This window comes from Mesoplodon bidens, assembly GCF_964165515.1.
Source record: "Mesoplodon bidens genome assembly, chromosome: 3".
Taxonomy (NCBI): domain Eukaryota; kingdom Metazoa; phylum Chordata; class Mammalia; order Artiodactyla; family Ziphiidae; genus Mesoplodon; species Mesoplodon bidens.
In genome coordinates, this window is record NC_138178.1 from 115,189,891 (window position 1) to 115,213,512 (window position 23,622).

Sequence of the window (23,622 nt, forward strand, 5' to 3'; positions counted from 1 at the left end):
ATCTGTTTTGCATTTTATATTCACTAAATAGGAGCGTGCCTTGAGGTAGGTCAAAATAGGCACATTTTACAGTTCAAAAAGCCACCTGCTGTTCTCCAGAGCTACCTCGCCTGCTTGGGAATTATTCTCATTAGTTCATCTAACGCCGGCCTGCTATGAGCCTTTCCCTTCGGTTCTTGTTCATTATCAATCAAGGCTACTGATTGCTGTATTATACCTATATTTCAACCCCAGTTCCACTTTTAAGACAAAACTGTCGGGGGCTGTTGGCCAAAGGAAGATCTTGCCTGGCCAGAAAACTGTGCTCTGGAGTGGCTAGCAGAACCCGCTCCCTTCTGTACCTGAAATTAACGGCTGCTGCGGGAGCAGCTGCAATCCATTTATTTCTCCCTCTAGTAGCAGGAAGCAAAGTGGTTGGGTAAAGAGGTTAGAAGAACGCCAGCAAGCCAGAGCCAGGCTGGATATACAGGTGCCAAAACTAACGAGAGACTTGTTAAATACGCGATCCCACAGACAGGCAACTCACTACTCCTGGCCCCGGAAAGCTTTTTTGTTCTTGCTATAGTCAATTCATTCTCTAGATGAAAGCTCTATAAACCGCCTCAATGAGGACTTCACCAACCATCTTAAAGCCGCCCACACATGGGGCTGGCGCATGCGCACATCGAAAACCTTTGGTCCGCTCTCCCCACCCTCCACCAGGGGCGGGGCCTTGGAGTTCTCAGGCGCGCGGGAACTGACGCTAGAATCGTGACTTCGGGGCGCAAGAGCGGATGAAGTCCGCCAGTGCCCCGGAAGCAGTCGCTGCAACTTCCGGAGGGGCTTGTACACCTGGTGCGGGAGCTACGGGGCCTCAGGATTGTGCTTGGAGTAGTGGTGCACCATGTCCCGTGGCTCCAGCGCTGGTTTTGACCGCCACATTACCATTTTTTCCCCCGAGGGCCGGCTCTACCAAGTAGGTGAGTGAACCGGGTTTGCCTTTGCTCCACTCGAATTGCTCTGTCATGGTACGGCCTGGAGCAGGAAGCCGCAGCCGGAGTTTAGTCCCGGGCTGAAGCATGGCCGGAGCTGGGACGGGAGGAGGGCCGAGGCCAGGTCGAGTCCCGTGATGTTCCCACCGATATCTGCAGGCAGGGATGGGAGCCCGAAGGCTGAAGGCCTCGGGCTCTCCAGGGCAAGCGGCCGCACTGCCTGGACACTGTAAAGCGTTAAGGAAGGTAGGGCTGTTTGACGTGAGTGGGCCCAACGTCTGCATTCCTCTAATTGATAATTGGTTCCTTGACCTTCCAATTAAAACGTCCCCCCTCCGTTTTCCTTTGTTTGCTGCACGGACTTCCTGGTCCTGTGGTTAATTCCGCGTAGGCATTCAGAGCCTTCTGTGTGCAAGACGCTGTGCTGGTCCTGGGGGATGCAAAGATGTCACACCCTCACCTATACTGAAACTCACAGCTCAAAGGGAGTGACAGATACGTAAAAAAACGGATAAAAAGAAAAATATAAAGCGCCAAATTACAAATACCTACAGAGTTCAGGACATCTTTGAAAAACTGGTGGACAGGATGAGTGGCCGTCAGTTCTAGAGCTGCTCTTGAAACTAGCATCTTCTCTTAACCCACATCTGTTTGAATGTTACTATAGTTTAAAAGCTGGTTCTGAATTGTAGATGAGGTATGGTGAACTAGCTGTTTCCTGAACAGCTTCAACGGAAATAAACCCTAAAGTAGTTACAGTTATTCAGTATAGTAATATATTTTGTTGGATCGAAAGGTGTCAGGGTTTAGGTTATGATTATAACCTCGGACCCTTAACCTCTTGCCCTGGAGAATTCAGTATCAGGAGAACCTGATTTACAACTGGCCGGTGATGGTTTCATTTTTGAGTGAATTTAGCACCTCAGTGCCTTGGCGAGGACAGTGATAAAATCGTCTGTGCTTGGAAATCAGAAGGAGAGAGTTGGCCTATAAATGAGGTTCTCTTCACCTGTAAATTTTAGAAATAAATATAACTTGGAATGAAAGCAGTCTACTATATGGCTACATACTGGATATAACGTAGCAAGAAACAACATCATATTGGTTAATTCAGTAACACCTTAACTCATCCCCAATTGAAAAATATGACCTAAGATAGAACAGAGAGATGATAACTGTATCTTCAAGGAAGTTTCATTTTTAAAGTTTCATTCCTGAGTTTTAAAGACTTTTTCTATATTAGACTATGCTTTGAATGTTCTATTTCATGGTTTTTAATATGCGAACAGAAAAAGTCACTTAGACCTACACTTTGCTTTTGTATACTATATTGTGAAATCTAGCCATAAAGCATAGGCTTTAACGCTTCCCAGATTTGGTGAGTAGAGAGGCTGAATATAGTGTCATTTTAATGGTTTTAAAAGATTCAGAATAGAGCATGTAGTTCAAAACAAGTTAAATATCTAGACAGAATAATTTTAAGCTCTGTCTTGTTGTATAACACACTCCCTCTGCTACTCAGGGCACTAATTAGACATTGCTAGGAAAAGGAAAGTGAAAGAATAGTTAGTATGAGCAAGCAGTATAGTGGTGAAGAGTTCAGGCCCTGGAGCCATACCTGAATTCAAATTCCTGCTCTCCTCCATACTAGCTCACCTGGGCAAGTGATATAACTTTAGCCTTAATTTCTGTTTGCAAAGCTGGCCTCATAATTCCTTCCTTATATGGTTGTTTTGAGGATTAAATAAAATGATACATGTAGAGTGCTTAGCACAGTATTAAGTCCTCAGTAAATGTTATTTTTTGTTTGATTTTTTGGCTTATTTTATTTTTGGTCTGTTAAGTTAGTAGCTCTATTTTCTTCTTTCATTGTCCATGCATGCTTGATTCTCTAGTGAAATATATGTAGATTGTCATAATGTTGTAAATACTGTTTATTAGTTTATAAACTTTAGAATCTGCCAAAGACAAAATGTATAAGAATTATAAAGTGCAAATTGTTAACCATAACAGTGGAAAAATATAAGAAAAATGGAGAGATGACAAGGGAATGGAAAGATTAATGGAAAGGCGAGTATGCTCCTCATCTTCGATAGCTGGGGTTCAAAAGATAAATGTAGTCTAAAGTTGATAAATTTAAAAAATAGAGGTATAAGTTTAAAATTACAATGCTAACTATAATCATAAACAAACTGTTGGCAGTGTTTGTTCCCAAGGAGTAGAGAGAAAGATTTTTGATTGTTACCTGTACCTTGAAAATTTTCTCTTAATGAATGTATTCAAGGGGTAGGGTGTGTGTGTGTGTGTGTGTGTGTGTGTGTGTGTGTGTGTGTGTGTGTGTGTGTGTGTGTGTGTGTGTGTGTGTGTGTGTGTGTGTGTGTGTGTGTGTGTGTGTGTGTGTGTGTGTGTGTGTGTGTGTGTGTGTGTGTGTGTGTGTACAGAAAAACTGTAGCGCTATATACAGAGCACTTATCAGTGGGGAAACGAAGGCCCATAAGCCTGACTACTTTCAGGCCTCTCTTCCGCTTGCAGGTCTTTTGCTGGATATGCCTGGCAAGGGAGGTAGGAGCAGTCACTTGAATTTGCCTCCCAGATGAAAGTGAGCACTGCTTGGTTGCTTCTAAGAAGGGAGCATGCTGATAAGGAAAGGAAAGAAATGGTCTGGTAGAGACAGACTGGAGAGGACAGTTTTCTAATCTGGAAGTGGTACTGTGTACTGAAGGCAGGATTCCTGGGGAGTCCTTGCTCCACACCAACTAGGAAAACTTTCTACCTATGTAAAATAGAGATAATAATTCCACTTACCTTATAGGTCTCTAAGGATTTAATGAGTTAATAGATATAAAGTACTCAGTGTCTGTCACATAGTAAGTGCTCAGTAAAATGTTTCTGTGAGGGATGCTGTCAGGAAGAAACAAGTGGCTGATAAAAATGGAATCAGGAGTTTCACAAATAAATGGACTGAGAAGTACTTACTGTTTGCCTCTTTTGCTGTTAAAAATTTTTCTTGTTTTAAAGTAGTGTTTCTCAACCCAGACTTCTCATGCCCTCTTTTTTTTTTCTTTTTTTTTTTTTTGCGGCACGCGGGCTTCTCACTGTTGTGGCCTCTCCCATTGCGGAGCACAGGCTCCGGACGCGCAGGCCCAGCGGCCATGGCTCACGGGCCCAGCCGCTGCGCGGCATGTGGGATCTTCCCAGACCGGGGCACGAACCCGCGTCCCCTGCCTCGGCAGGCGGACTCTCAACCACTGCGCCACCAGGGAAGCCCCTCATGCCCTCTTGAATCTGATTTGAAATTAAATGTGTATATGTATACATACGTGTATATATATTCATAAATACATACGTATTAAAACTACACAGAAATAATGGGATCAAACACTGCTATGTTTTCAACCTCATAGCCGCCCCCCCCCCGCCCCGACACACACAAACGCCAAGATTTCTAATGACCCCACCTGCTTGAACATCCCCATTTTAAGGAGTGTGATATTTGGAGGCAATGTGAAATGAGACACACTTCCTGCTTAAGTTACAAGGTTAGGGAAAGACAGAATGGCAGTTTCAAAAAATCTTAACAAAAAGTTTCTAGTCGTACAGCATTCAAATTGAATGTAGACATATCCTGAAGAATACCTGCCTTGCCCCAGTAGAACATCTCTTATTTTTTTGATAGCCAAACTTCGAAGAATGTATGGACCATACATTATTTTTCCAGCCCATGTTTATATGAGAAAAAATCATATTTTCCAAAATTCACTACAGTTTTTGTTTGTTTTTAAACGTCTATTTATTTTTTCCCAGTCTTGTAAGTTAGAAGTCTGGTAGGCTTAGGGTCACATAGGCTGAAAATTAAGGTGTCTTTAGGGCTGCATTCTCTCTCTTTTTTTTAAATTTTAGATTTGTATTTTATTGGGGTAAATTGGCTTATAACATTAAGTTTCATGTGTACAACATTTCTATTTCTCTTTCCGTATACCCTGCAATCATGCTGAGCACCAAAAATTTAGTTTCCATCTCAGTACATCATTTTAGACAAAATTATGGGTGGGATAAATCTTGAGTTACATTCCTGTAATTGGCAGAACTTCAGAATCACCTGTAGATGCTTCGAAATGAGCGTCCATAAATGGGACGTGCATTGCTGCTGTCTCTAGCATCACACTGAGCAGCTCATACTGTGAGCCACTGTCGGGCATTGTGTGCTCGTCCTGAACATTTTGTCACAGTACCTTTTTTTTTTCGGTACGTGGGCCTCACTGCTGTGGCCTCTCCTGTTGCGGAGCACAGGCTCCGGACGCGCAGGCTCAGCGGCCATGGCTCACGGGCCCAGCCTCTCCGCGGCATATGGGATATTCCCGGACCGGGGCACAAACCCGTGTCCCCTGCATCGGCGGGCGGACGCTCAACCACTTCGCCACCAGGGAAGCCCTGTCACAGTACCTTTTATTTAGCCCCTGTTTTTTCCTAGTGTTATACGAATGAGTCCTGGAAAAGTTGGGAAGGTGTTGAGGAAAATTGTAGAGGAGGAAGCGGAGTGTGTAAGAGATTACTGTGGAAAAGAGGTCTCTATATACAAACAACTGTTTATTAACCGTTTTATTTGTAATCAAGGAAGCAGTTTTCATTCTAACCTGTTTGTTGTTAGGTTGAACCTTGTGAAACTGCTGGTTTGACTGGTTTTTACCTAGAAAAATAGCTCTTTCGTGTGGTTCAATCTAACACATATATAATAGGTAATTTACTATGTATTTAAGTTACTAATGAAGAAATTTAATATGTAACTTAAATCCATTATAATCTTACCCATTTAAGATAATAAATTCATTATAGTTTTTCCCATTTAAAAAATGAGAAATGGGCTGTCATTTTCCTGCATAATCTTGGACATTCAATAACAGATTACTGAGATTAACATAACAGTGTTTGCTAGTTTTGTAAGTTTCTGAAATTTTATCCAAAAAAACAAATCTTTAGTAATGGAGATAAAGTGTTTAATTATTATTTCTGACATGTGAATTCTGACTTTTAAAAACTAAACATGCCTTTTAAATGCTGCCTATGAACTATTTTCTCTTAATTGGGCTTCATGCTCACCTCTGCTATAAACTGTGACATTACTTTTTACTCTCCCAGTGTTCCTTTAGAAGATACTGTTTAGTTATTGTCTCTAGATTCTTTACTTGACAGTTTCCATTTTTGTGGAAATTATTGTAACATATATATTTTATGGTTGTATTATTTAAATTAAAATTTTTTAATTAAAAAATTTTTTAATTGAAGTATAGTTGGCGAACAATATTATATAAGTTTCAGGTGTACAGCATGGTAATTCACAATTTTTAAAGGTTATACCCCATTTATAGTTATTATAAAATATTGGCTATATTCCCTGTGCTGTACAGTATGTGTCTTTGTAGCTTATTTATTTTATGCTGGTGGTAGTGTTATAATGGGGATTCATTAACACAAAATTTTATTGAAAATTACAGTGCAGTGCACCATGGTAAGTACTAAAATATCTGTGCAAAAAAGTGTACTTTAGGAAGTGACACTCACAGGGAGAGCCAGGAAAGTTTCCTCAGAGAATATAAATTGATCTACATGGAGATTAGATAAGGAAATTCAGGGAGACCAGTGTAGTGGTCAGTCAGTGTGGTTGGAGCAGACAGTGATAACTGGAAGAGTAGATTGTAGCAAAATTTTGAAGAGATTTGGATGCCATGCTAGAGTTTGGACTTTGTCCCATATGTTTTGGACATAGCCGGCAGAAATCTTTAAGAACGACAAAATTATTAAGTAAAATAGAAGAGTTGAGTGTAGAACTAGAGTAGAAAGGGACAGATGACAGGAAGACCACTTTGGAGAGGCTTGTTCAGTAATCCATATAAGCCCTAATGAGTGAACTAAGGTATTGAGAGAGAAAGGCTGGAGAAGGGGAGATTCTTGAGTTTTATTTTTTAAAATTTTATTATGGAAAATTTCAAACCAAAGTAGGTAGAATAAATACAATGACCCACATGTATCCATAATCCAGCTTCAGTGGTTGTCAGCATTTTATCAATCTTGTTTTCCTATATACTTTTCCCCTCTCTGCTGGAGTATTTTAAAGCAAATCCTAGATACGAGTGGACATATTTCTCTGATGAGAGAGAAATGAAGAGTCAAAAATGGTACCCAGCTTGAAAACTTGAGTGGTTAGTAATTTGAGATAAGGACTATAAAAAAAGAAGGAGGTTTATAGAGAAGAGGAGTTTAATTTCAGACATGCCTGTGGGAGAAATAGGCATTTGCAAATGTGGGTTCCGAGCTAAAGATGACGTAGTTAGTGGTGATTATATAGGATAAAATCATCCAGTGATAGGGAGAAATAATAGAATTCTGGGGGATACCCGTATTTAAGGAGTCAGCTGAAGAGATGGAAGCAGTGAGGGAGACTGGGAAGTAGGAGATGAAGAGCAGGAATTATATATATACACATATACATATATTTATTTATTTATTTATTGGCTGCGCCACGCGGCATGTGGGATCCTAGTTCCCCGCCAGGGATGGAACCTGTGCCCCCTGCGGTGGAAGCGTGGAGTCTCAACCACTGGCCACCAGGGGAGTCCAGGAATGATATATATATTTTTAATTTATTTATTTATTTATTTGGCTGTGTGGGTCTTCATTGCGGTGTGCGGGCTACTCAGCGCAGTGGCTTCTCTTGTTGCGGAGCACAGGCTCTCGGCCACGTGGGCTTCGGTAGTTGCAGCACACAGGCTCAGTAGTTGTGGCTCACGGGCTCCAGAACGTAGGCTCAGCAATTGTGGCGCATGGGCTTAGTTGCTCCGCAGCACGTGTGATCTTTCCGGACCAAGGCTCGAACCTGTGTCCCCTGCATTGGCAGGTGGATTAACCACTGCGCCACCAGGGAAGTCCCAGGAATGATACTCTTAACTAAGAACTTTAAATTAAATGAAAAATTCAGTTCCTTCATTGCACTAGCCATATTTCAAGTGCTCAGTAGCCACATGTGGCTAATGGCTATTATATTGGGCAGTGCAAATATAGAACACTGCCATCATCACAGAAAGTTCTGTTGGACAGCACTACTCTATATAGAGGGAGAGAGGACTAGGACTCCTTTAATGAATCCTGGCTAATGCATAGGCACATTGTCTATTGAGAAATATTTTCTATGTGTAAAAAAATTTTTTTGTGTGTGGGACAAAATTTTATTATATGGGGAGGGCTGTAGCTCTTTCTTTTGTGGCCTTTTATCTTTTGCATTATTTAAGCAGACCAGATAAGTAATGCACATGAGTGAAACCGGCTGGTGAGATAGGAGGAGGAGTGATGGGAACTGTGAAAAACTGCAAAACACATGCCAGCCCTAGATGATTTTTCCTCTGCAGGACAGTTGCTATGTGGGAATGAGGGTCAAAAGATACCAGAATTTTTTTTCTAAGAAAAACTAAACCTTGATTTTATTTTATCAGACTTTTAGTTAATTAAAATCTTTCTAGAAAACTGTGTATTCTAAACCAGTTTGAGTAAGCTGGATTGGGTCCATGGCCAACCTTTGACTTAGTGTCTACCGGTTGCAAGTGTAATTTTAAAGTTCCTTGGTTCCTGCTTTCTTTGACTATCCATTTTGGTGGTAGAGGGGGAAATACATATTTGAAAATGCTAAAATTACTGGTGAGATAGGAAATACTATGGGAATTCAGAGAAAGGGTTGAAGAGTCCCTTCTACGACAATCAGAGAAAGTGTCCATGGGAAATGGAAGAGGCTTGAGAGGAAAGGCAGGCTTTGGCTAGGTGGAAATAAGAGTGATAGGGCAGTCCAGAGAGGACCTGAAGCAGCAAAGACATGGGTGTGGGAAGGGTCAAGGTCTCTAAGCAAAAAGTACAGTGTAAGAGGAGAGATGGTAAAAATTGCAAACTAATAACCCTGTATAGCCATAGATGGAATACTTTTTAGGCCAGAATTGTGTTCTGAACAATCAGGTAATAACACAGCAGGCAGTTGAAAATGTGGAACTGAGATTAGGTGAGATCAAGGATGGTGACCCAGATATATATCTTTATAGAAGTGATTGTCCCTAATGTTTCTTATCTCTATAATATGTATAGTGATAACTCTTCTTTTATTCCTGATAACTGGTCATTTGTATTCTCTTATTTTCTTAGTTAGTCTGGCTAGAGGTTTGTATGAGTTTCCTGTGGCTGCTGTAACAAATCACCACAAACTTAGAGGCTTAACACAACAGAATTTATTCTCTCACAGTTCTGGAGGCCCGAAGTCTGAAATCTGTATCACCGGACCAACATCTAGCTGTCGAGCAGGGCCATGCTCTCTCTGGAGGCTCTAGGGAAGAATGCATTCCTTGTCTTGTCCACTTCAAGAGGCTGCCAGCATTTCTTGGTTTGCGACTGCATCACTCTGATCTTCAAGACCAGCATTTTCAAATCTGTCTGCTCCCTCTTCATAGCACCTTCTCCTCTGTGTGTATAAAGTTTCCCTCTGTCTCTTAATAGGAATGCATTTAGGGCCCACCAGGATGATCTCCCCATCTCAAGATTAACTTAATCACATGTGCAAAGATCTCTCTCTCTCTTTTTTTTTTTTTTTTTGGCTATATATGGTAGTATTTGCAGGTTCCAGGGATTAGGACATGGATATCATTTGGGGACTGTTTTTCAACATACCAAAAGGCTTATAATTTTGTTGGGTTTTTTTTGGTTTTTGTTTTTTTGTTTGGCCGTGCCTTGCGTTGTGTGAGATCTTAGTTCCCTGACCAGGGATTGAACCCATGCCCCCTGCATTGGGAGTGCAGAGTCTTAACTACTGGACTGCCAGGGAAGTCCCGTTGGTTTATTGTTTTTTGTTCAAAGAATCAATTTTTGACTTTGCTCATGTTCTCTTTTTTGTCTATTTCATTGATTTCTGATCTTTATTATTTCTTTTCTTCTAATCTGGGTTTACTTTGCCCTTTTCTAGCTTCTTAAAGTGGAAACTTAGGTTTGCAGTGTAGGACTGAGGGCCCCAACTACCTTATGGCTGTTCACCAGAGGCCACCAGTGGTTCTTGCCCCATAGCTACTTATCAAGCCAGCAAGAAGAGTCTCAAGAGTGAGTCTGCTAGCAAGGTGGAGTCTACATAATGTAATCAGTAGAGTGCCATCCCATCACTTTTGCCATATTTAGTTTGTTAGAAGGAAGTTAAGAGATCTTGCCCACACTCAGGGGAGGGGATTACACAAAGATGTGAACACCAGGAGGCACGTATTGTGGAGGGGAGGCCACCTTAGGATCTGTCCACCATAGCAGTAAAATTCCTTCTGAACACTTTTAGCTGCATCCTACAAGTTTTGATACATTTTTATTACCATTCAGTTCAAAATATTTTAAAATGTCCCTGGTGATTACTTCTTTGATGCATGGATTATTTAGAAGTGTGGTTTTAAATTTTCATATTTAAAATTTTCCCTAAGTATAGGGATTTCAGCACTTTAAAAATTGAGACTTGTTTTATGGCCTAACATATGGTCTGTCTTGGTAAATGTACCATGTACTGTTAATACCATGTGTCTGTATATTTTTCAGTTATTGCCAATAGTATTCTACAGATACCACCTAGGTCAGAGTGGTTGATGGTGTAGTTCATATCATGTATGTCTACTTTTTTGGCGGTTCCTGAGTGGCAGTGTTAAAATCTTTAACTGGGTGTGATTGTCCATTTCTTTTTTTAATTTGGTCAATCTTCCTTTCATGTATTTTGAAGTAGTCTTAAAAGGTGTGTGTACATTTATGAGTGTTATGTCTTCTTATGAATTGATTCTTCTATCATTTTGAAATGTTCCTCTTTATTTCTAATAATACTCTTTGTCTTGAAGTCTACTTCATCTGAAATTAATATAGTCCCTCCAACTTTCTGATGCTTACTTTTATATGGTGTATGTTTTTTCATCCATTTATTAAAGTGCGTGTCCAGTAGGCAGCATATATTTGAGTCTTGCTTTTCTATCCATTCTGACAGTTTCTGCTTTTTTTAATCATAAAATTTTTTATATGAATTTTATGTATTCATTTATTTTTTATACAGCAGGTTCTTATTAGTTATCTATTTTATACATAATAGTGTATGTCTGTCAATCCCAATCTCCCAATTCATCTCACCACCACCACTCCCCCCCTCCACTTTTCCCGCTTGGTGTCCATACATTTGTTCTCTACATCTGTCAGTTTCTTTTAATTGGAGTATTTCATCCATTAGCATTATTTATTTGTTTGTTTATTTATTTATGACTGCATTTGGTCTTTGTTGCTGCGCATGGGCTTTCTCTAGTTGGGGCGAGTCGGGGCTATTCGTTGTTGCGGTGTGCAGGCTTCTCACTGTGGTGGCTTTTCTTTTTGCAGAGCATGGACTCTAGGTGCACGGGCTTCAGTAGTTATGGCACGTGGGCTCAGTAGTTGTGGCACACAGGCTTAGTTGCTCCACGGCATGTGGGATCTTCCCGGACCAGGGCTTGAACCCGTGTCCCCTGCATTGGCAGGCAGATTCTTAACCAGTGCGCCACCAGGGAAGTCCCCTCATCCGTTAGCATTTAATGCAGTTGTTGACATGGTTAGATTTAAATTTACTATTTTATTTATTTCTGTTTGTCTTTGTTTTGTTTGTTTGTTTGTTTATTTGTTCCCCAGTACCTCCTCCCTTGCCTCCTTTTCAATTATTTGAACAGTTTTTAGAATTTCATTTTAATCTATTAGCCTTTTGGCTACTTCTTAGCATCCTTTAGTGTTGTTCTAAGGATTATAATATACATGCTTAACTTCTCCCAGTCTTAGAGTTAATATTTCATTTCACATAACATGTTCAAGCCTTGAAACATTGAAAGTCCATTTACTCCCTTTCTTTTTTATAAGTAATACATGTACATATTTCATAAACTCCACAAATGTAACTTTTGTTAAGTATTTATATATATAAATAAAATAGATACATTTATTTATTTATTTTTGGCTGTGTTGGGTCTTCGTTGCTGCGCGAGGGCTTTTCTCTAGTTGGGGCAAGTGGGGGCTACTCTTCATTGCAGTGCGTGGGCTTCTCATTGCGGTGGTTTCTGTTGTTGCAGACATGGGCTCTAGGCACATGGGCTTCAGTAGTTGTGGCACACGGGCTCAGTAGTTGTGGCTTGTGGGCTCTAGAGCGCAGGCTCAGTAGTTGTGGTGCACGGGCTTAGTTGCTTCGTGGCATGTGGGATCTTCCCCAATCAGCGCTTGAACCCGTGTCTCCTGCATTGGCAAGTGGATTCTTAACCACTGCGCCACCAGGGAAGCCCTTGTTAGCTATTTTTAAAGAATTAAAGAGAATAAAATAGTCTTTTATATTTATCCAGATATTTACCATTTTTTGATGTTCCTCATTTCTAAAGATTGCAGTTTTCTTTTGGTATCATTTTCCTTCAGCCCGAAGAACTTCTTTTAGCGTTTCTGTTGCAAGTCTGAACTTTCATTCTTGAAGGATGTTTTTGTTGGATATAGAATTCTGAATTGATGATTTTTCTTTCCACATGTTAAGGATGTTCCACTGTCTTCAGGTGCAATCATGGAATTCAAATCATTGTTCTCTTGTGTATAATCTGTTCTTTTTCTGTTTTTCAAAATTTTCTCTGCTTTTGGTTTTTAGGAATTTGACTATATTGAGCTCACAGGTGTGGTTTTTTTTGTATTTATCCTGCTTGGAGTTTGCTGGTTCTTCAGTATGAAATTTTATGTCTTTTGCCAAATTTGGAGCATTTTAGCCATTATTTCTAAAGATTTTTTTGGGGGGGGGTCTCGTGCTTTCCTCTCCATATGGGATTCCAGTACACACATTATACCTTTTGATGTTGACCCACAGACTTGTTTTGTTAAATCTGTTTTCTCTTGTTTGAAATTGGATAGGGAATTCCCTGGTGGTCCAGTGGTTAGGACTCTGTGCTTCCACTGCAGGGGGCTCGGGTTCAATCCCTGGTCTGGGAACTAAGATCCTGCATGCCATGCAGCACGGCCAAAAAAAAAAAAAAAAGGGATAGTTTGATTCATTTTCCTATATCTCCATTCTGCAGTTAAGTTCACTTGGTGAATTTTTAAATTTCAGATATTGTATTTTTCAATTATGTAATTTCTATTTGGTTCTTTTGTAATTTACTGAGATTTCTTATTTCATCTTGAATATTTTTCATTATGTCATTGAACATAGTTTTAATAACTTTGCCTGCTAATACAACATCTGGGTCATCTCAGGGTTGGTCTCTTCTAAGGAGATCGTTTAACTATGTTTTGTTTTGTTTGGTTTGTTTTCTTTTTTGGTATGTTGAGTAATTCTGGATTATATCCTGGGCATTTGTGAATGTTAGGTTGTGAAGGCTGGATTCTGTTATATTCCTCCAAAGAGCATTAATTTGTTCTAGCAGGAGGTTAATTTGGGTGGCAGCTTAAATCTCAATTCTTTTATCCTAGCTAGGCTGCTTGGAGTCTGTCTTTTGTGTGTGTGGTTATGGAATCAGCTAGAGATTTGGGCAACATAGAAGTTCGGGCTCTCCCTCTTCGGCTCTCTCCTTTCTCTTCCTCATTTTCCAGCAGCTTTGGTTACTCCCCCAAGCTGTTCTCTAGCTCTTCAGGCCAAAAGGACGGAGTTTTCTTTGGGTGTTTACCCCTGACTGGGGCCTGCATGCAAGCTTAAGTCATGAAAATGGGGAGCTCACCTCAGTCCATTGCCATCTTCAAGCGTTGCCTCCCTCTTTGGAATCTGCCTCTTTTGGCCTCTTTCTGGTGTCTTTGGGTAGTTTTGTCTAGAGTTTATAGTTTACCTGTGGAGGGTTGATCTGGCAGAGGCTTTATTGACTATATGAGAAACAGAACTGAGAAGCATTATGAAACATTATATTTTAGAACTTGTTTGTGGTGTAATGTGGGATGGTAAAAACAAGCTGTTGTAATTAGCTAGTTAAATGTAAGTTAGATCTGAGGATTTTCTTTGAGGTGATTTTTCTAGAGTCTTTTTACTCTTTTGTTCTCTTCAATATGTGGCCACTTAGAAATATTTGACGAAGGATTTTTATCACAGCTCCTATTAAAGGAAATTCTTTGGTGTCATAGGTAGTATCTTCCTCAGATGATCTTCATCACCAATGGCTTTTTGAACCAAACAAGACCAGGCCTCAGACCTGGTGCACAGAGTAAAAGCATCTATTATGCATCAAATGTAGATAACAATTGGAGTAGTGAGTCATTTTTTTCTTTTACATTATCCTTTATATTTTCTACAGTGAGCATACATTAATTTTTGTCGCTCCTTTCCAAATTACAAAATATATGTTTATATTAAGTTTAAATATTACAGAAATATACAGTGTAGAAAGGGATAGTTTCATCTGTAATTCCACTCTCCACAGGCAGTCATTATCGGCTAAACCACATGGTGCCAAAGTAGTTTGTTTGTATAAACCACTTCAATTCAGCTGTCTTAACATGGGAATGACTTGACAGCACCTGGAGAAGTGCACAAGCTGAAGTTTGTTATAGATAAACTAAAGAATCCTGTAGTGTAGGTAACATGAAAATGCAAAAAACATGATCCAGAAAATTTCAACTTGGTGGGGGGGAAGAAAAGGCAAAGTAATCTCACAGCAGTTAAAACTGCATACGGTCAATTAGTTATTGACCAAAAGTTAACAGAAATAGTAAATCTTGAGAAAATTTAGATCACCTAAATTTGACCCAGGGAAACCAGACTTGGTAGAAATAATGGCTACAAAACAAACCTTTTAAATGATAAAACATAATGGATAAAGATCTGGTATAATAAAACTTAATTAGGGTTTCCCTGGTGGCACAGTGGTTGGGAGTCCGCCTGCCGATGCAGGGGACACGGGTTCGTGCCCCCGTCTGGGAAGATCCCACATGCCGCGGAGCGGCTGGGCCCGTGAGCCATGGCCGCTGGGTCTGCGTGTCCGGAGCCTGTGCTCCGCAGCAGGAGAGGCCACAGCAGTGAGAGGCCCACGTACCGCAAAAAAAAAAAAAAAAAAAAAAAAAAACTTAATTAAATGTTTATTGGAAATTTGGTATTTGTACCTGATGAAAATGATCAAAATGGAAAGAAGTGGAGTTGGTTTAATTACGATTTATTATTATCATTATTTTGACTTTGCATGTATTGGATGGCATTCCATGTTAGTTCATAAAGCTCTTTATTTTTAATAACTTTATTATTCCATTGTATGAATCTATGATCATTTATTTCACCTCTTTAAAAAAACTATTCTATTTTCCAGAATATGCTTTTAAGGCTATTAACCAGGGCGGCCTTACATCAGTAGCCGTCAGAGGGAAAGACTGTGCAGTAATTGTCACACAGAAGAAAGTACCTGTAAGTAGTACTGCCAGGATAGCCAATTGTTGCAGAATATAATGCAAGAATGTTTCATGAGTTTGTACAAGGGTATATTATTATATATGTTAACATTGTTATTGCTTTGACCCTGCTTTCCTGTCTGTCATCCAAGAAGAATTTATTGACAATTTAACTGATGAGACAGAATTGACAAGTTGAACTTTGTGGTATGATTATAAGCACAATGGGATTTCTAGGTCTTTTGTCTTCAGGGACCTCAAAACACACTTTGGTGAGCTATAATTCTTGCCCACAGGAAACATATCATCTGAAAAAGGAAAACAGAGTTGTGCCCCTGCCCCCATTTTTTATTGGTTTTAACTGTAAAATGAGCAGAAGACATTTATTATATAGTTCATTGTTATCATTTCATAATATTTTTTTGTCACTACACAGAGACCTGTGATTTTTTAAATTATCTTGATTTATTTTGTTCATTAGGATAAATTATTGGATTCCAGCACAGTGACTCACTTATTCAAGATAACCGAAAACATCGGTTGCGTGATGACAGGAATGACAGGTGATTGACTTAATACCTACTTAGATTTGTTATTTTCTTCAGATTATTTTTGAGTTTTGTATTAATTTTAAAAGGCTTCCTTTACTGTCTGATTTTCAGGTGATATGAGTAGATTTGCAGTCTTCCAAGGCTAGTATCAATATCTTCAGAGTATTGTGAGCTTTTTTGAAACCATAAGTATAATAGAATTAGATCTCTGTGCTACAGTCAGGGAAACTGAGCTGAGGCCCCTCTCATAGATGGTTTATTTCAGATATGGTTAGTAATTTAAGGGGATATAAGTCAGTATATCTCAAACCTGGTGATAGTGACACTGGTTAGAAGTAGGTGAGAATTTTAAAAATAACATTGGGTTTTTATTTTCTGAAATCAAGGGAAAATTCAAGCCCACAAAAAAAGATTGAGAGAAACATTATTTTCTTTCCTTAAAACCTGGCCTTTGGGGAGTTATTAGACACTTTTAGAAACTACTTTGACAGCTAATGAAGGGCTCAGCATAAAAGAGCAGTGCTGGATACAGAACTTCATTTTTTTTAGCTTTTTTCCTTTTTTGTCACATACTTATTGCTGAGTCATTCATTATACGTTGGTGGGAGAAAAAGCCATAGTGGACCACTTCTGTTTTCCTTAAGTCATAACGGAGATATATGTATATATTGGGAAAATTATCTGAATTGAGGTTCATTCTTTCCTTCTAAAGAAGTAAACCTTTGTTTTTTATGCTCTAAGCTGACAGCAGATCCCAGGTACAGAGGGCACGCTATGAAGCAGCTAACTGGAAATACAAGTATGGTTACGAGATTCCTGTGGACATGCTGTGTAAAAGAATTGCTGATATTTCTCAGGTCTACACACAGAATGCTGAAATGAGGCCTCTTGGTTGTTGTAAGTATGCAAAGAAGTCTCCCAAATAATTGATGAATTATGATTTTTTTTAGTGAACATGCATAAAGAAAGTTATTTCAGTAACGGGTTTGGAACATGTGGTTTGGAAGTTATAAAAGGTGAAGAAATCTTTATAATAAATCAGTGATGGAAGGATACGTTTCACAACAGTATTTTAGGCACTGCCTTTAAACTTTAGATGCTATTAGGCTTTTGTAATGGAGATTCTACTGCAATTCCAGATTACTAGTTCGATGGAAATGCTTAAATTAGGCATCCTAACAATGTAGTTGTTTCTTTGGACCACCCTAAAGAATCAGGCTCACACATATATGCCTGTGGTTCATATATTTAGAATAAATTTCTTCTTTAAAAAACAAGTAAAATTTTATTGGGAGAGGAATAAGCTTTACTGATCTGAGATTTAATGTAATAAATTAGCCTGAAAAATTCAACATGTTTATTTCTGACATTGTGTCATTCATTTATGAGAATTAAAGCAGTCAGTGTAATGATTTTTCTTTACCATCTGACCCTATTTTTGACCCGTCACTTAAAAATTCTCCCTTGATTTCTTCAATGATACTCTTCTCCTCAGTTTCCTTAGCTCATCCTCTTCTACTGGTCCCTTAAATGTTGTTGCTCATCTGGGTTTCTCTCCTTGGTCCTTCTCTCCTCTTTGTTCTTCTGGGTGATCTCATCCACTTTGATGGCTTCGTTTACTACCTGTATGCCAGTCACTCCCTCATTAGCTTTAGCCCAGTCTCTTCCTTCATGTCCCACAGATACTTCAAACTTGAAATCATTGCTATTTTCCTACTCTCATCCTCAACTTCCATTCTACCCCCATCTCACCTTCCCTGGCCATCTGTTTAGTCATCAAGCTTTACCCTAGAATATGTCCCTTCCACCTCCTCTGTCACTTTTTCATTGTCTTTTGCCTCTGCCACCTAATTTACTGCCTTTCTTCCTCCTTACTCTTTCCTAGTCTGTTCCATATTCCTACATGAGTTATCATTCTAAAATCAAATTTTGTTGTTTTGTTGTTAATACGATGTGCAAGGCCCCTTACAGTTTACTCCCAAGTTGCCTCTTGGACCTGAAGCTCTGCATTTTTCTTTCGCCTGAAGCTCCTGTAATACATGGATCTTTTGTCATTCCCTGGGTGTGCCCTGACCTTTCATGTGCCTTTGTGCGTGTTCCTTTTGCCTTGATTGCCGTTCATTTCCTTATCATCTGTTAAACCTGCTCATTTTGCAAGACCCTGAAGTAAAGAAGTGTTTCTTTTTTTCCCCCCAGGAAGTAAGTGGATCTCTCTTTTGTGGTGCCCTTGTACTTTATATCACAGCTCAAGTATAAAATGTAAAGAAAATTATAGGGTAACATAACATTAGAATAAAATGGATAGCTCATCACTGTCATAGTGTTTGTCAATCAAATAAGGTTCAAAATTCCTCATTACTAGACTCTATAAAACATCTATAAATGTGAATAAAGTCGTTGAATAATACCAAATCTTGTAAGAAGACACTATATAAAAAAGTTTCAAATGGGGTTAAGCCATTCTTTAAATACCTGCTCTGCTGAGTAGAAAGAAGTTTGGTGATGGTTATTTTAATTGTATGTCATTATAATAACATAATTATACAAGAAAAAATATTTCTTGGTCAAATAAACTGACGAACTACTGAGCTAAAGTAGGTCAGCCTACAGCAGAAGATTTTAGAACATTTAATATGCTTTTGTATATTATTTTTTCTAAAAGTATGTGAAAAGTATATTTTCCAAATTTATTTGACCAGTTAACGTTTTGAGGGATTAGGGTTCAAAGGAACATGCTTTGGGTAATAGCAAGGATTAGAAAATTGTAAATTACATTTGTGATCATTAAAACCTTTAAAAAATCCGCAGTAAAACCTTTTGGAAAATAGAAATTTGTTACCTAATTTATCTGGTGATGACCTATGTTTTGTTATTAGTTTTCTTAAAACAAACACATCCTTTAAAAAATATTTTTAAAAGAACAGTGAAATTGGCTAACCTGATTTTCTTTGCTTTCATGAGTTGCCTTTTCTGTAACATCATTTAATTTCCACATTTATTGAGCATTTACTGTCACACATTAAAAAACCTGTTCTCAGGAAAAAAAGAAAAATCCTAAAATAGACGGCCAGAGTAATGATTAACAACAGCTATGTGGCAATACCAATAGAGAAGAAATCTTGTTGTATAAAGGCATAAGATATTTAATGAGGGTCTTTCTTTCTGTTTAGGTATGATTTTAATCGGTATAGATGAAGAACAAGGCCCTCAGGTGTACAAGTGTGATCCCGCAGGTTACTACTGTGGGTTTAAAGCCACTGCAGCGGGAGTTAAACAAACCGAGTCAACCAGCTTCCTTGAAAAAAAAGTGAAGAAGAAATTTGATTGGACATTTGAACAGACAGTGGAAGTAAGTTAGCCGAAAGGAACTGACCTTTTTTTTTATGCTGTATAGAATAATGAGGATCATTGCAGAATTGACAATCTGTATAAGCTATTCCTGGGTTATGTCATGATATCTAAGTTTGTCAGGTTAATAGTAAAATTGATGTCACATGGGAACAGTGAGGACTGCTTTTATTCATCTAATTCCCCATCTCATTTCATAATTTTATTTGAAACTGCTTTCAACAAAACACATATAAAATGGGAAACTATAACTAAGAATAGGAGTCAAGACCAGGTCCAAAGACCTGCATGGTTGTGATTCAAATTACGCTTACGCTAACTGGAAGCAGAAGTGAAAAAGTTGAGTCAGTAATGCTGCTCTTATGGTCCTAAAGGAAAAGCAGCCACACACCAAATTTTCAAGGAAGCAGACATCTTCACAGTAAAAGAATATGCTCACAGGATGACTTGGCAGAGAAATTATATCTGGGACACAGAAGTAGAGCTGTTTTATGCAGGGTTCTTGAGGGGATTGTTCATTATGATTGGGAAGTTTTAAATTGACAGGACAAGACAAAATTCTTACACAAATATTTAGTAACCTTAGACTAAAGAAGTTTCTTATTTACTGCCAAGAAGTTAAAAACACAATTTTAGTGGATTGTGGAAAAGAGGGTCTGGGATACAGCAATTCTAAAGACTAACAACATGATTCTGATAAACGAGAAAGGAAGAATTACCATCTAATACCTTTGTGTTTGGTTGGCAGTATTATCATACACTAACAGGAAACAAGCCTAGTTCTCATCTGGGAGGCACTGTTCAAATGTTTCTTAAAGGTTTTTTTTTTTTTAATTGCAATTCATAGTTACATAAGTAATTAATCACATCAGGTACAAAGCCACTTAAAACATTCTTAAATTGTTATTACTGTAAATTCCTTGAAGGAAGACTATCATTCATCTTTATCCTCTCCCCATCTCACTCCAAGTGCTAATAAGCATATTGCCTGGCATGTAGTGATCACCAGGCAAACAGACTGTTTTGTGTAAATCACCCTATTTTTGTTGTTGGAGCCCTTTAGTTTATAGTTCGACTTGGTATAAACAAGTTTCTTGTCATTGGCAGGCAACATGTTAGAATTAAGCAATCTGTGTGGCTGTAGAACTACATCACCTCAAACATGGAGCAAAAATGAATAGCTTGTGGTTAACTCATGACTTGAGTAAGTTTGGAATGAGAAAAATCTTGGAATCTCTGAAAAATACTATATTATTTTAATGTTGATACTTTTTTTCAGACTGCAATTACATGCCTGTCTACTGTTCTATCAATTGATTTCAAACCTTCAGAAATAGAAGTTGGAGTAGTTACAGTTGAAAATCCTAAATTCAGGTGAGTTATTATATTGTCGGCCAGGTACTTAAAGAAGTTTGCCAAATGATAAATTCTAGTCTAGAAAGGTGGAGGTGTGTTGGTTCATTTGTCCTGTAACTTGAGGAAAGAACACTTTTTTGAACTAGAGTTAGTTTTTTGTTTTTTTTTCAGCACCTGAGAGATCTGTTTTAAAACTTATTGGGTGTCTCCTTAAGACAGATATAAACTGCTTTTCTTTTCATTTAATTTATTTTATATCTAATACCAGAGGTGATGTAAAATAACCTCCTTTATCTGAGAAGTAAATAAGCGTGTTTGTGTGGTTTTTTTAGCTTAAGGCAATAGAAATTCAGCTCCCAAACTAGTAGTTTTCAGATGGAGCTTTTATTATTTAGTGGTTATTTAAGTGGAGCTTTGACGAGCAGTATGAAATACTGATGTACCTCAGACCCTATTTGGATATCTTTGAAACCCCTGAATTTTGCATACAGCTAATTGAATTGCAGATGCTGGATCCTTGTCTGTTCTTACTCACTAAGTGACTAACTCCCACAAATCAACTTCACAGCTTCCATGAGTCAAATCTATACTGGGTGCTTAACATGTATCAGTTCACTTAATCCTCCCAGCAACCCTGTGTGGTGATTGACTTTTACCATGAACCTGGATACTCTCGTGAATAGTAAAAAATGCTTCAGTTAAATCCACAGATTCAGGGAACCTGCTGGAATGCATGTTGACTACTGTGTGTATTTACTCTTAGGTCACTGTTATAAAGACACATTGTCATTGTTAGGGATGGGAAAAAAAGGTAGTAAACTAAGCTTAACCAGACCTTGAAGAGTTTTGTCAGTACATTTTTCTTTTCTAATTTGTTCTTTTTGTTGCCTGTAGGCAAGTGATATAAACATGAAAGATTTAAGAAAAATTTATAGAATTTTTTTAAAAAACAAATGAATTCCCTTCTGTCCCCCATAGAAAAGGTTGCCTTTTTTATTATTATTAAAGCAGTAAAATTCTAGCAGGAGCAATCTCTCTAAAGGATCTACAAATAGTTCTTGTTTTCTATTCTGAGACCCTCCTATAACCTTTAAAATCTTTATATCCATCTACTAGTTAAATAAGTAAGAAACCAAAGATCGTATGTCTTCAGAAAAACTCTTGTATCATTTATAAATTCTGTGATAGCAAGTATACTTAAATAATAACTAGAGGGCTTCCCTGGTGGCGCAGTGGTTGAGAGTCCGCCTGCCAATGCAGGGGACACAGGTTCGTGCCCTGGTCTGGGAAGATCCCACATGCCACGGAGCGGCTGGGCCCGTGAGCCATGGCCGCTGAGCCTGCGTGTCTGGAGCCTGTGCTCCACAATGGGAGAGGCCACAACAGTGAGAGGCCCGCATACCGCAAAAAAAAATAAAAAATAACTAGAATATATAACAAGCATACACAACTGTATAAACTACTTACATTGCCCCAGTTTGCACTAAAAAATGTCACTTTGACAAATTTCACTTTTAAAAGTTCACCAGTAATGGGTCACATTAAAGATTGCCAAACAGTTTTTATTTCTTTGGGCAAACATCATTTAGAAAATAACATGTTCAACATGGAGTGCCTTCTTGTCTCTAGGCTGATACAAACTTGAGTTATAGTAGGTATAAAAAGCATTTTGACATAGGAGCTAAAATAGAATACTTTATGTATAGTTTAGTTTTATATTTAATTTAAATATTTGCTATCATAATTGGCAACCAAAAGGGTTTTTCTTTCAAAAGACCTAATTCTAGATCTGATGTCAAAGAGGTAAACATTAGTGTGTATAGATGAAGTTGATATGATGTCTGGGAATTCCTTCAAAATAATCTGAAGGGATGAGTGGTGGGTTTATTGATTTTTAAAAGATTAGCTATAAATTGATAATTGTTGAAATTGGGTGATAGGTACACAGGAGTTCATTACTATCCTACTTTTATGTTGTTTTTGAATTTTGCATAATAAAAAGTTTTCAAAAAGTAAATAGTTGTGGGGGTTTTTTCCCTTTGCCTTCCAGGATTCTTACAGAAGCAGAGATTGATACTCACCTTGTTGCTCTAGCAGAGAGAGACTAAACATTGTAGTTAGTTTACCAAATCCATGACGCCACTTGCCTGTGTGTTTCGTAACAACAGACCAACATTATGGGGGCCCCTGAATTGAAAAAGGAACCTCTCCCACTCCTCCTGCCACTGAAGTGGTTAGGACTCTGTATAAATAAAAACAGTGCTTTTGGAAAATAATCGCATCCTGTCTTTTTTACCTCCAATTTTAACGATTAAGTCTTTGGTACATGCAGACAGTTAAATAAATGTTCACCATCTTCACATTGTAGCTTTATTCATTTTGTTGAGAGGTCCAAGTTTCTTTGGCTTAAGGAACTTACTAGCCAGAAATTTAAACTGTAGCTATATGGCATAATTAATAAATTGCAAACTAAAACTCTGGTTTCAAAACTTGCTCTGACTGTAGTAAGTGGGCATGTGAGGCAAGGCCTTTATTTTACAATTCTTCATTCATTCCTGAACCTGGACTCCCAAGTTGCATTGGAGGTTTTAACTGTAGTAAAATGATTAGCATTATTGATCTTCAGTTGTTGAGATACACATTTAATCTATACTCAATAAGAACCAATATTTTTAAGAGCAGAAATTGTAGTTACCTTTGGGAAACAATAGGGTTAGAAAAGTTGTAGAATATGTGTATTTTCTGTGCTTCCTTGAGATTAACTATTTAAAGCAGACTTTAAGGAATTGGCCTATAGTAAAGTAGAGATACCACCATAAACAACATTAGGGGAAAAAGAAGAGCAAACTATATTCTGAATATTTTTTTTTTAATGTGTAGAATTAAGGTTTTAAACTTCCCAGAGTAATTCCCTGGTGACCTCAGCCACTAATAGTTATAGAGTATCCAAAATCTTGGAATGTCTAAGGCCAATACATTTCATTTGCACTGGGTGAGACTGGTGCTGTTGG

The 23,622-nt window shown here is 38.4% G+C and overlaps 1 protein-coding gene across 1 annotated transcript; it reads left to right on the plus strand.

Moving 5' to 3' along the window:
* Window positions 1-788: 788 nt before the first annotated feature.
* PSMA6 (proteasome 20S subunit alpha 6) lies at window positions 789-22,887 on the plus strand. Its single transcript, XM_081227551.1, has 7 exons — window positions 789-959; window positions 15,278-15,372; window positions 15,838-15,919; window positions 16,649-16,804; window positions 19,078-19,256; window positions 20,535-20,629; window positions 22,662-22,887. Exons 1-7 carry the CDS (start codon window positions 884-886, stop codon window positions 22,717-22,719), a joined length of 741 nt encoding a protein of 246 aa, XP_081083677.1. The 5' UTR covers window positions 789-883; the 3' UTR covers window positions 22,720-22,887.
* The last annotated feature ends 735 nt before the right edge of the window (window positions 22,888-23,622 follow it).

Coding starts and splice junctions, on each gene's coding strand:
- PSMA6 (XM_081227551.1), top strand. CDS start 884: ATGTCCCGTGGCTCCAGCGCTGGTTTTGACCGCCACATTACCATTTTT. Junction 15,920..16,648: donor CGTGATGACAGGAATGACAG/GTGATTGACTTA, acceptor TTATGCTCTAAG/CTGACAGCAGATCCCAGGTA. Junction 19,257..20,534: donor CATTTGAACAGACAGTGGAA/GTAAGTTAGCCG, acceptor ACTTTTTTTCAG/ACTGCAATTACATGCCTGTC.